Source organism: Chiloscyllium plagiosum, unplaced genomic scaffold (genome assembly GCF_037043375.1).
Source record: "Chiloscyllium plagiosum isolate Xiang-an unplaced genomic scaffold, Cpla_swu_hap1 HiC_scaffold_40, whole genome shotgun sequence".
Taxonomy (NCBI): domain Eukaryota; kingdom Metazoa; phylum Chordata; class Chondrichthyes; order Orectolobiformes; family Hemiscylliidae; genus Chiloscyllium; species Chiloscyllium plagiosum.
Genome location: NW_028270178.1, coordinates 65,991,900 through 66,003,265, shown reverse-complemented (window position 1 = coordinate 66,003,265; position 11,366 = coordinate 65,991,900). Strand labels below are relative to the sequence as shown.

Here is an 11,366-nt window from a genome sequence, read left to right as displayed (position 1 = left end):
TGCGCGTACGTCTGAAATTATCGGTGAGTTTATAGAGAATATTCATTTCTGCACAGAATCGTGAGTAAAATATTAGTCATTAACAATTGCTCTGTCGAGTTACAGTCGTAGCGATGTCTCGCATGCATACAGAATGTTCATTACAATTCAACCATACCAGCCAAGTATGTAAGTTGCCAATCGTTCTGGGAGTTTGAAATGAAGTTTCTTACTCGAGTTGTGTAAATCGATTGGAAATATGTACAATATCAGATGTACATTTCAATTATTTCTTATATTCTCCCATTGATTTATGAGAGAGTTTCAATTCTCCACTGTGTAGTGAGAATGATCAATCCTGCAAAATAGTTTGCTTTCTGACCAATCCTGAAGCGGTCACTCCTCGAGCATGCTTTGGCTCCGCTTCTCACTCACCCTGGTTGGCGGAGCGGCCGCTGCTCCGTCCTCCAGTTTCGCCCTTTCCTCCCAATAGCCGAGTTGATTCAGGCGTGACTCTGCAGCTAAACACCAGAAACGTTAAGGGACAAGGGAAGTTAGAGACGATGCCTTGTGATGCGGTGTAAATGTCCCTTATATTGGACCGAAAGGCCTGGGTTCAATTCACAACTGGTGCAGGTGTGTGCAATAACAACTTTGAACAGGTTCATTAGGAAAAATACAAGGGAAGTCAGGCAAAGTGTGAAAACAATAGAAAATGCATGCAATGTGGTGGGGCTCTCAATGCTCAGATGAGTTTAGTCTTTACCAAGTGTTTCAGGGTCCCAGTGGATCCCAGTACAGACTGTTCCACTTCTACGTGTGCCATGATTGTGGGGCAAAGTGCTGTGGTTGGATACAGAGGTGCTTTTCTGGAACTCCCTTGGTTTTGGAGGTGAAAATAAGTGAGAAGGAGTAGGGTTTTCTTTGAGTTACCTGTTCAACTCCTGTTGAAGCATCTCAGTGTTGCCCTGACTCTAACGTTTCCTGCTCCTCGGATGCTGCCTGAACTGCTGTGCTTTTCCAGCATCACTCTAATCTAAACTCTGGTTTCCAGCATCTGCAGTCTTCAATTTTGCCTAGTCTACTTGTTTTGTAGAGAAAAGTGACATTTCGTAAGCCCATAACTCAATAACATTTCTTAATGAGACAAGTTCCAGCACCTTTTTAGGAGGAATGTTCCAGATTCTGACAACTATGCATTCATCTAGAAACTGTTCAGTGTTGTCTCTGGGATTACAAAGGGCTGAATAGAAAGATGAAATGCTGTTCTTGAGCTCCCATTGAGATTCAGATTAGATTAGATCAGATCAGATTACTTACAGTGTAGAAACAGGCCCTTCGGCCCAACAAGTCCACACCGACCCGCCGAGGCGCAACCAACCCATACCCCTACATTTACCCCTTACCTAACACTACGGGCAATTTAGCATGGCCAATTCACCTGACCTGCACATCTTTGGACTGTGGGAGGAAACCGGAGCACTCGGACTCAACCCACGCAGACACAGGGAGAACGTGCAAACTCCACACAGTCAGTCGCCTGAGGCGGGAATTGAACCCGGGTCTCCGGCGCTGTGAGGCAGCAGTGCTCATTGGAAAGTACAGGAGGCAAAGTGCAGTGCAGGTGTGAGCAAACAATGAAATGGCAGAGCTGCAATGTGAGTGCTGCTTGGCTCATTGAGAGTGTTTTGGAGTTGGGTGAAAACAGAATGAGTTGAGACAGGGAGAAGGTGAAGCTGGAACTCAGTTATAGTTCAGGCCATTCAAAAAAATCACTTGGTCCCAATGGGAATAGGCATTTTGTAAGTGATACTGCGGAGTATTTTTTAACAGTTTTTGAAGTATAACATATCAACTTAAGTAAAGATCTGGGCTTTTGATTATAATCGAAATGTTTGAAGTGAAAGAAAATTGATAGCTCATTTGGTTTCTCTTAATGGGAGTAACCAGTTGAATGTAGAGAGATGGTGTGACAGGAGAACTCAGTCCCGTGGTGTGCTCTTGTACAATGTGGGAAATAAGGGACGCTTCCAGTGCCGCTGACGGTTATGTGTGCAGGAAGTGTGCCATATGCAGCTACAGGGAAACTGTTTTTCAGAACTGGAGCTGTGAGTGGACTCACTGTGGAGCATCTGTGATACTGACAATGATATGGACAGCACGTTTAGTGAGTTAGTCACACTGCAGGTGAGGGTTACATAGGCAGAAAGGGAATGGGTAACAATCAAATCAAGCAAATAGACAAGAAACGAGTGCAGGAGTCACCAGTGGTTATCCCCTTCTCAAACAGAAACAGATATACCGCTTGGGATTCTGTTGGGGTGGGGTTACTGGTGGCATAGCCTCAAAGGAAATCAGCAACATCCAGGTTAATGAAACCACAGTATCTCTTCTGCGCAGAACGGGAGGAAAGAGAGTGACAGGGCTATAGTGACAGGGGATTCAATAGTCAGGGGTACAGGCAGGCACTTCTGTGGCCACAGACATGAATCCAGGATGGTATGTTACCACCCTGGTGCCTGGATTCGTGATATCATGGAGCGGCTATAGGACATTCTGGAGCTGGCGGGTAAACAGCCTGTGGTCGTGGAACACACAGACACCAACGACATCGCTAAACAAAGGGATGAGGGCCTAAAAGCTGTATAAAGGAAAATCAGACTTACATTAAAATATAGATACTGAAATGTAATAATGTCAGACTTGATCCCAGTGCCATGTGCTGGTGAGAGCAGGAATAAGAGGGTAGATCAGCTGCATGTGTAACTGGAGAAATGGTGTACCAGAGAAGGGTTTAGATTCTTCAAGCATTGGGACCGTTTCTGGGTTAGGTGGGACCTGCACAAGCTTGACCGTTTATCCCTGGGCAGAGCTGGGAGAAATCTAGGCTATAGGTTTGCTCGCTGAGCTGTAGGTTTGATATCCAGACGTTTCACTACCTGGCTAGGTAACATCATCAGTGGCGACCTCCAAGTGAAGCGAAGCTGTTGTCTCCTGCTTTCTATTTATATCTTTCTCCTGGATGGAGTTCCTGGGGTTTGTGGTGACGTCATTTCCTGTTCGTTTTCTGAGGGGTTGATAGATGGCATCTAGATCTATGCGCTTGTTTATGGCGTTGTGGTTGGAGTGCCAGGCCTCTACGAATTCTCTGGCATGTCTTTGCTTAGCCTGTCCCAGGATAGATGTGTTGGCCTTGTCGAAATTGTGTTTTTTTTTCATCCGTGTGTAGGGCTATGAGGGAGAGGGGGTCGTGTCGTTTTGTGGGTAGCTGGTGTTCATGTATCCTGGTGGCTACCTTTCTTTCTGTTTGTCCTACGTAGTGTTTGTGGCAGTCCTTGCATGGAATTTTATAGATGACGTTGGTTTTGTCCATGGGTTTTTACTGAGTCTTTTAAGTTTGTTAGTTTTTGTTTGAGAGTGTTGGTGGTTTGTGTGCTACTAGGATTCCGAGGGGTCTCAGTAGTCTGGCTGTCATTTCTGAAACTTCTTTGATATATGGTAATTTGGTAAGGGTTTCTGGCTGTGTTTTGTCTGCTTGTCGTGGTTTGTTCTTGAGGAATCTGCGCACTGTGTTTTTTGAATATCCGTTCTTCTTGAATACGTCGTATAGATGGCTCTCCTCTGTTTTTCGAAGTTCGTTTGTGCTACAGTGTGTGGTGGCTCGTTGGAATAGTGTTCTGATACAGCTTCCTTTGTGTGTGTTGGAATGGTTGCTGGTGTAGTTAAGTATTTGGTCAGTGTTTGTCAGTTTTCTGCATATGCAGGTTTGTAATTCCCCCTTGTCCTTTCTTTCTACTGTGATGTCCAGAAATGGGAAAGGAGCACAAAGGTACACGGAGTACTCCAGGTGTGGTCTCACCAAGGCCCTTCCAGAAATGTATCCCTGCTCCTGTACTCGAATCCTCTCACTATGTAGCTCACATCTCATTCACATTCCCTATTGCTTCCCAATCCGGCCTGCTTCTGAATGGAGGGAATCACAGAGAAATACAGGATAAAATGGAGTCAGGGTCTCTTGTATAAAGCTACTGAACACAATGCCCTCATCATATCCATACTGATCATGAAGCGCACATGCCTGGTATGAACATTTAAACGCTTCTTCAAGGCTGCAATGTTTCCTGCATCTGTCACCATTTCAGATGCTGCCAGACCTGCTGAGGATCTCCAGCACTTTTTGTTTTTATTACAGATTTTCACCATTTTGCTGAAGCAGTTAGAGTCAGAGACTTATACAGCACGGAAACAGACCTTTCAGTCCAACTCGTCCATATCGATCAGATATCCTAAACTGATCCAGTCCCATTTTGGAGAGTTGCCGAATATCACTCTGAACACACTCTATTCATGTACCCCTCATGACGCCTTTTAAATGTTGTAATTAGACCTGCGTCCATCATTCCTATGGCAACTTATTCCATACACCAACCAACATCTGAGTAAAACGTTTGCCCCTTAGTTTCCTTTGAAATCTTTCCACTCTCTCCTTAAACCCAATGCCCTGACATTTTGAACTCCCCGACACTGGATGAAACAAAGACCTTGGGTATTCACCCTATCATGCTCCTCCACAAGATAACCCCTCAGTCTCTGACTCTCCAGGGGAAAAGCCCCAGCCTATTGAGCTTCTCCCCTTAACTCCACAGTCCTAATAATAATCGTGTAGTTATTTTCTGAAACCGTTCAGGTTTAGCAAAACAGAGTCGTAGAAATGTACAGAATAGAAACAAACCCTTTTGTCCTACTTGTCATGCCAACCAGCCCAATCTATACATGCATCAACTTCTGCCTGCGTGAAGCAAGTTGTCCCAACGGTTCCCTTGAAGTCTTTCCCCTCTCACGTTAAACCTATGCCCTCTGATTTTGGACTCCCCTATATTGGGAATAAAGAACCCGTAACTAGTTACCCCGTCGTTGCTCCTCACAACTTTATAAAGTTGTATAAGTTCAGTGCTCCAAGGAAAATATCCTCAGCCCCTCCCTATAGTTCAAAAGTTCTAATACTAGCAACACGCTTGTAAATCTTTTCTGAACTTTTTCAAGTTTCCCAATATCCTTCCTATAGCAGGAAGACCAGAATTGACAGCAGTCTGGGCATTCCAATGTTACAACCAACTCTTATACTCAATGCACTGCCCAGAAACAGTTAGCATACCAAACACCACCATCACTAACCTGTCTACCTACAAGCCCACTTTCAAGGAACTATCAACCCACACTCCATGGTCTATTTGTTCGTTAAAACTTCCCAGGAACTTGCCATTATGAGGTTGAGACCTATCCTGGTAACATCTTGCCGAAATCAGGGAGAGTAGAATTGAGTGCAGTATTCTAAAACTGGCCTCACCAATGTCCTATACATCCAGAACGTGACCTCCTAACTCCGATACTCAGTCACAGAATCCCTACAGTGTGGAAGCAGGCCATTCAGCCCATGAGACTATACCAACCATCGGAACAGCATCCCACTTGAACCATGTAACCAAGCATTTCCTACAGCCAATCCACCTAACCTGCACGTCTTTGATTGTTTGAGGGAACCAGAGCACTCAGAGGAAGCCCACGGAGATTCAAAGAGGGAGAATGCGCAAACATCACACAGAGAGGTATCGAACCCAGGTTCATTTATTGATCTGTGCACAGACCAATAAAAGTCAGCATTACAAATGCAGCCTTCAGCACCTGATCTCCCTGAAACTCTACTTTCCAGGAACTGTGTAATAGTTCTGACCCCTCAGAGGGATTTAAGGTGAGGAGGAGAGAACAGGAACAAGATTGAGTTGTAGATCTATAAAATAACTCTCCAAACACCTCTCTGTTCCGCCCGTCCTCTGTTCCCCGCTCTCTGCCCCCCGCTCTCTGTTAACCCCGATCTCTGTTCCCCCACTCTCTGTCCCCCCTTCCCCACTCTGTTCCATCCTTCTCTGTTCCCCCTTCTCTGTTACTCACTCTCTCTGTTCCCCCCGTTTCCCCCTCTCTGTTTCCCCACTCTGTAACCCTCTGTTCCCACATGTACTCGCCCGCTGTACTCGCCCCCCTCTGTTCCCCCTCTCTGTTCCCCCGCTATCTGTTCTCCTCTCTCTCTTTCGCCCCCTGTTTCCCAGCCCACTGTTTCCTCCGCCCCCGTTTCCCTCATCCCGTTTCCCCGCCCCTGTTTCGCGCCCTGTTTCCCCCGCCCCTGTTTCCCCGCCTCCTGTTCCCCGTTCCCTGTTTCCCCACACTCCCTGTTTCCCAACACCCTCTCAGACTACCCTCCCTTCCCTGTCCTCTAGTTCTGTACTCGCCTACCACAGGGAAAAGACCTTGCCAATTCCCCAACCATTCCCGGCCTGATTCTGTAAATCTCTATAAGGTCACCCCTTAGCATCCGAAGCTCGAAGGAAAAATGCCCTATCGAAGCCTGCAATTCTTTTCTGACCCCTTTCAAGATTGAGAACATCCTTTCGATAGGAAGGAGACCAGAATGGCATCGAATATTCCAAAAGTTACCTAATCAATGTCCTGTAAAGCCACAATATGACCTGCCAATCCCAATACAAAGGTCTCTGACCAATAAAGGAAAGTAAACCTTCTTCACTAGCCTATCTACCTGCGACTCGACTTTAGATGAATAATGAAACTGCACTCCAAGGTCTCTTTGCTTCGCAACAATCCCCAGGAACTTAATATTAACAGTAAGGTTTGCTCTTCAAAATTTCAGCAACTCACATTTTTCTAAACTGAACTCCTCAGCGCAGTCACGAATCTGATCCAGATCGCTTTCTACTCTGAGGTGATCTTTTTCACTGTCCACCACACCTCCAATTTTGGTGTCAACTGCAAACTTACTAACAATACCTCTTATGTTCACATCCAAATCATTGATATAAATGACGGAAAATAGTGGTTCCAGCACCGATCCTTGAGACACTCCACAGGTCACACGTCTCCAGCCTGAAAAGCATCCCTCCTCCACCATCCTCTGTCTTCTACCTTTGAGCCAGTTCTGTATTCAAATGGACAGTTCTCCCTGTAATCCATGAGATGTAACCTTGCTAACCAGTCTCCCGTAAGGAACCTGGTCGAATGCCTTACTGAAGTCCATGTAGATCATGTTCACCGCTCTGCCCTCATCAATCCTCTTTGTTACTTTTTCGGTAAACTCAAACCACTTCAAGAGACATGATTTCCCACGCACAAAGCTGTTATTAATATCCAGGACTTAACCCTGTACATTGGGGTCTGCATAGGTGTTAATATGTTATAGGTATTAATATTCTGGATAAAGTTCACGTACACCTGTTTTGTGTTAGTGACTGTGTATTGAGTCTTGTTAATATCACCAACACAGGTGAGTTCCTTTTGAAAGATAGTCACAATATCCCTAACCCCCTCCCATCTGCTCTGTGTCCTCCATCCCCACCGCATACAGTGTGAGAAACATGAGTTTCCATGTGAGTGAGATTGAGAAAACATTCCCTTCTTTCCTGTAGCCCACCAAGAAATGGTGGCAGCGTCCTTACTTCTGGACCAGGAATATCGGGTCCAGAGTTGAGTAACAGCATCTTTGAATAGGCTGGTTAGATAACATACCCAAACCACCAGGCCATACTGTCTTCCAGCTGTCCCTGCCTGAGCCTCCACACAGAATCTTCCTGTTGCTTCTCTACTGTCAGAATCTCCCATTGCTCAGATTGTCCATGTTACCAAAAAAGAGAAAATGCTGGAAAATCTGAGCAAGTCTTTCAGCATCTGTAAGGAGAGAGAAGACCTGACGTTTCACATATAGCTGACTCAGCTGAAAATAGCTGACTCGAAACGTCAGCTATTTTCTCTCTTTACATATGCTGCAAAACCTGTTGAGATTTTCCAACATTTACTCTTTTTGCTGTGGTTCTGTTCGCCGAGCTGGAAGTTTTTGTTGCAAACGTTTCGGCCCCTGTCTAGGTGACATCCTCAGTGCTTGGGAGCCTCCTGTGAAGCGCTTCTGTGGTGTTTCCTCCGGCATTTATAGTGGCCTGTCCCTGCCGCTTCCGGTTGTCAGTTTCAGCTGTCCACTGGAGTGGCCGGTATATTGGGAACAGGTCTATGTGTTTGTTGATGGAGTTTGTGGATGAGTGCCATGCTTCTCGGAATTCCCTGGCTGTTCTTTATTTCGGTTGTCCTATAATGGTAGTGTTGTCCCAGTCAAATTCATGTTGCTTGTCGTCTGCATCTGTGTAGAGAGAGCAGAGTTAATATTTTTACTTGAATGACTCTTGTTCAGAACTGCAGATCTCTATGAAGAAGGGTCACTAGACTCAACATGAACTTTGCTTTCTCTCCACAGATGCTGCAAAACTATTGAGTTTCTCCAGCAACTTCTGTTTTTCTTTCAGATTGTCGCTTTTATAGTCCGTTCTTTTATATTCGTCGTGGAAATGAAATCAACTCGACTCAAATGCGAGCAAGAGCAAAGAAAACGTTTATTCGGACCCTGCAGGGTGGACCCAATACTTTTGGCAAAATGCCTCATGTCAGGGTGCCTGGATAGCTTTCACATTTTCCCTTTAGACTAAACTATGCTTACTCATATCACATCTCAAGAACAAGAGCTTAGAACATTCGAGCTTCTTTCCACATATGGAGTTGTTTCTTTTCTCATTTCTTGAATAGTGATATAGTAGTTTACTGTCCTTGTGAGTCTACTGTGAGTCTGGTTTAAACAATTCATTTTTCCATGACTTTGCTTTTCTGCCTGCCTGCAAGACTTTGCAAAGTATTCACTTTGCAAAGATTTCGCAATAAATGTTAATTTTCCAGTGTAATGTTAAAGAAATTATTGACTTGTCATTCTAATTTTTGTAAAATTTTTGCGAGTGTTGTAAAAAGAAATCTTAGGTGGCATCTTGCAGTTAATGCTGCAGACCTAATGCTGGAACTGAATCCTGGAGACTTTGAACTTTGCCAAGGATGATGTGTTATCAGTTGTTTCCCATCAGTTGACGGTGTGGCGTAGATTCAAGAGCTGCTGGTCCAGTGAGGGGTAAGACAGATCGGTACATTTCTGAGCCCTACTGTTCGTGCTGATGATCGCTGAGGCTGTGAAGGTGGGCACTGTCAGGGAAATGAGGGAGGCAGGCCTGAGAGATCATGAAGAGTCAAGACGTCAAAGAGAACAGGTCGATGTCAGCATGGCTTAGCAATGGGAAGGTGTCAGACTCCTTCCCTGTCATTTTCCCAATCTTAACACCTCCCAGTTAAAAGCCGGTGAATAATTGAGCATTCATTAACGCAAAGTCTTTCAATAATTATTTCGAGCCCTTCAATGTTCACGTCTTCGGTTGTTTACTTACAAGTACTAGACTGTGCAATGAGGGGAAACAAATTGAAGACTCATCGACTACCTAACTCTGCTTCCCAATACTATTACATCAGACACCTCCCCTCACCCCATCTCTCAAAATAGAATAGACCATGGTGTCCTGCAAACCGCTGTGAATCTTTTTAAAAAGTCAACATATATGGCAGTCATATCTTTTGAAAGTGACCTTTTTTAACAGAATGTAATGTGAAAAGGAATTTCTGGAGAGCAGACATTTCTCTAAGATTTCTGGAGGAACTTCCTCTTGACAGCATCTCCCAGTGCTATAGCAAACACCACCATTCCAGACCACAGCCTCTCCCAAAATTTGTATTATTCCTGGTGATTAGAGTGATTCCTTTTTTAAAAAAAAAAGTCGTATCAGTTCAAAAGAGCCTTTTGATCTTCAGGGTTTATTTTCAAATGCTTGCAAGTCATTTATATGTGTAAATACTTTGTTTAATTTGTGCTTCATGTTGACTTGTAGCTGGGGACATTTTGACAGACCAGATTATCAGGAGGATGGGAATCAAAGTTTGCCAGACAGGAGGGTAAACATGAGGAAGCAAGTTTCATTTGATCGGATTTTGATGTGGTTTGGTTATGCTTCATTTGGAATACAACAAATTGAAAAGGGAATTTTGAAGAACCATTGATTCCTTCAGAATCTATTGTGCAATGCTATGAATGACAGTCCAGACAACAGCAACTATATTAAAGTGGCTGCTGGACTGCCTCCTGAGGAATTTAATATTTGCAACAGAGTTGTCTTAAGCATTTGTACCAACATCGAAGTATCGAAAAGCCTGAGACGGGAAATTCCTTGCTGATCAATATTGAGGTTATATTTCTGGACAATGCAGCCATAGTGAAAATAATAAAGAAATGAGTTCCTCTCCTTCACCCGACCTCATCGTTTCTCTTTGTTTCTCTTTCCTGCTCATACTCACTCCCCCACCCCCTCTACATACTACTTCCAAAATCATTGCCATGGCCTCCAAAGTTTGGTGACATTTGAAGAAATATGGCTGCAGACTGTGACCGACTCCTGGTCCCCTCACCTTGGTCTATCTCCCATAGAGTGTTGCCATTGAATGCTTTGCATTTTTTATAATCTAAGTTGGCCAGCTGCCATGCGTATCCACGGAGTCAAGCAGTTTCCCAAGTAATTGTTATTTGTTTGAATCAAGCAAGCTTATAAACGTCTTTCATGGCGAATTCAATCCAGGCAGCAGCACGTCCACACCGTTTCACTGATGTCATCAATTATTAGAAGTCTAAATACTGAGGTCATTACACTGCTCTAGGTCGGAGATGTGTAATTACTCCTGTGTTTATTATGGCCAGATCTTACAGTAAACTCCGAACGGATGGAGGAGCAGGAAAGGAAAAGGAATGAAATTCTCTTTTCAACAAAACAGCCAATACTGGCTAATATGACATGAAGCTTCAGTGAATTTGAATAATGACGAATTACTATATTCGCATTCTGAACCAAACATTTGTTCGTGAAAGGGATAAATTAGCAATAGTGTATAAAGTCTTGAGTTTCGTTTTCCGAGGTAATGAATTTAAACGTAAATTCTTGCATTTGGGATGTTTTCCCTCTGTTCCAGTGCAGACAAGTCTTTATTTGACCTCTTTATTCCACACCCACCAGCTCTTGCCCTCACAGCCAAAACTCTGGATGGTGATATGAAGTGCCAAATATTAACATTGTGATCATGGACATACTAAAAATGATTTAACTGATACTTTATGACCAGTTGCAGCTGTGAAAATGTTGACACATCACACCATGAATTCGGTGGAAACCGACGTTTGCCAGAACTAAAAGGAACTGGATTGGGAAGTACGTTTGGTCTGAGGTCAGATGAAATCTGCTATATTTGGTATCAATAATGTGAAAGGAAAGTTCTGGCAGTAATTGCAAGATTATGTCAGGATTGCCTCACCAAGGCATCCCATGGCAGCGTGGTGAACACCAGCACAGGTGAGAACAATCACAGAAAACAACTGCTTGACTAGTTCAGAAATGATGGCACATTTTAAGAGATCTAACTTG

General features: G+C 44.1%; 1 gene segment (V, D, J or C); it reads right to left on the bottom strand.

Annotated features, from left to right (window-relative positions):
• Window positions 1–375: 375 nt before the first annotated feature.
• The window catches only part of LOC148138590 (Ig heavy chain C region, membrane-bound form-like), a 30,135-nt gene continuing 19,144 nt past the window's right edge, over window positions 376–11,366 (bottom strand). The window contains 1 exon segment of the C gene segment in view: window positions 376–500. Coding sequence covers window positions 376–500 — 125 coding nt within the window.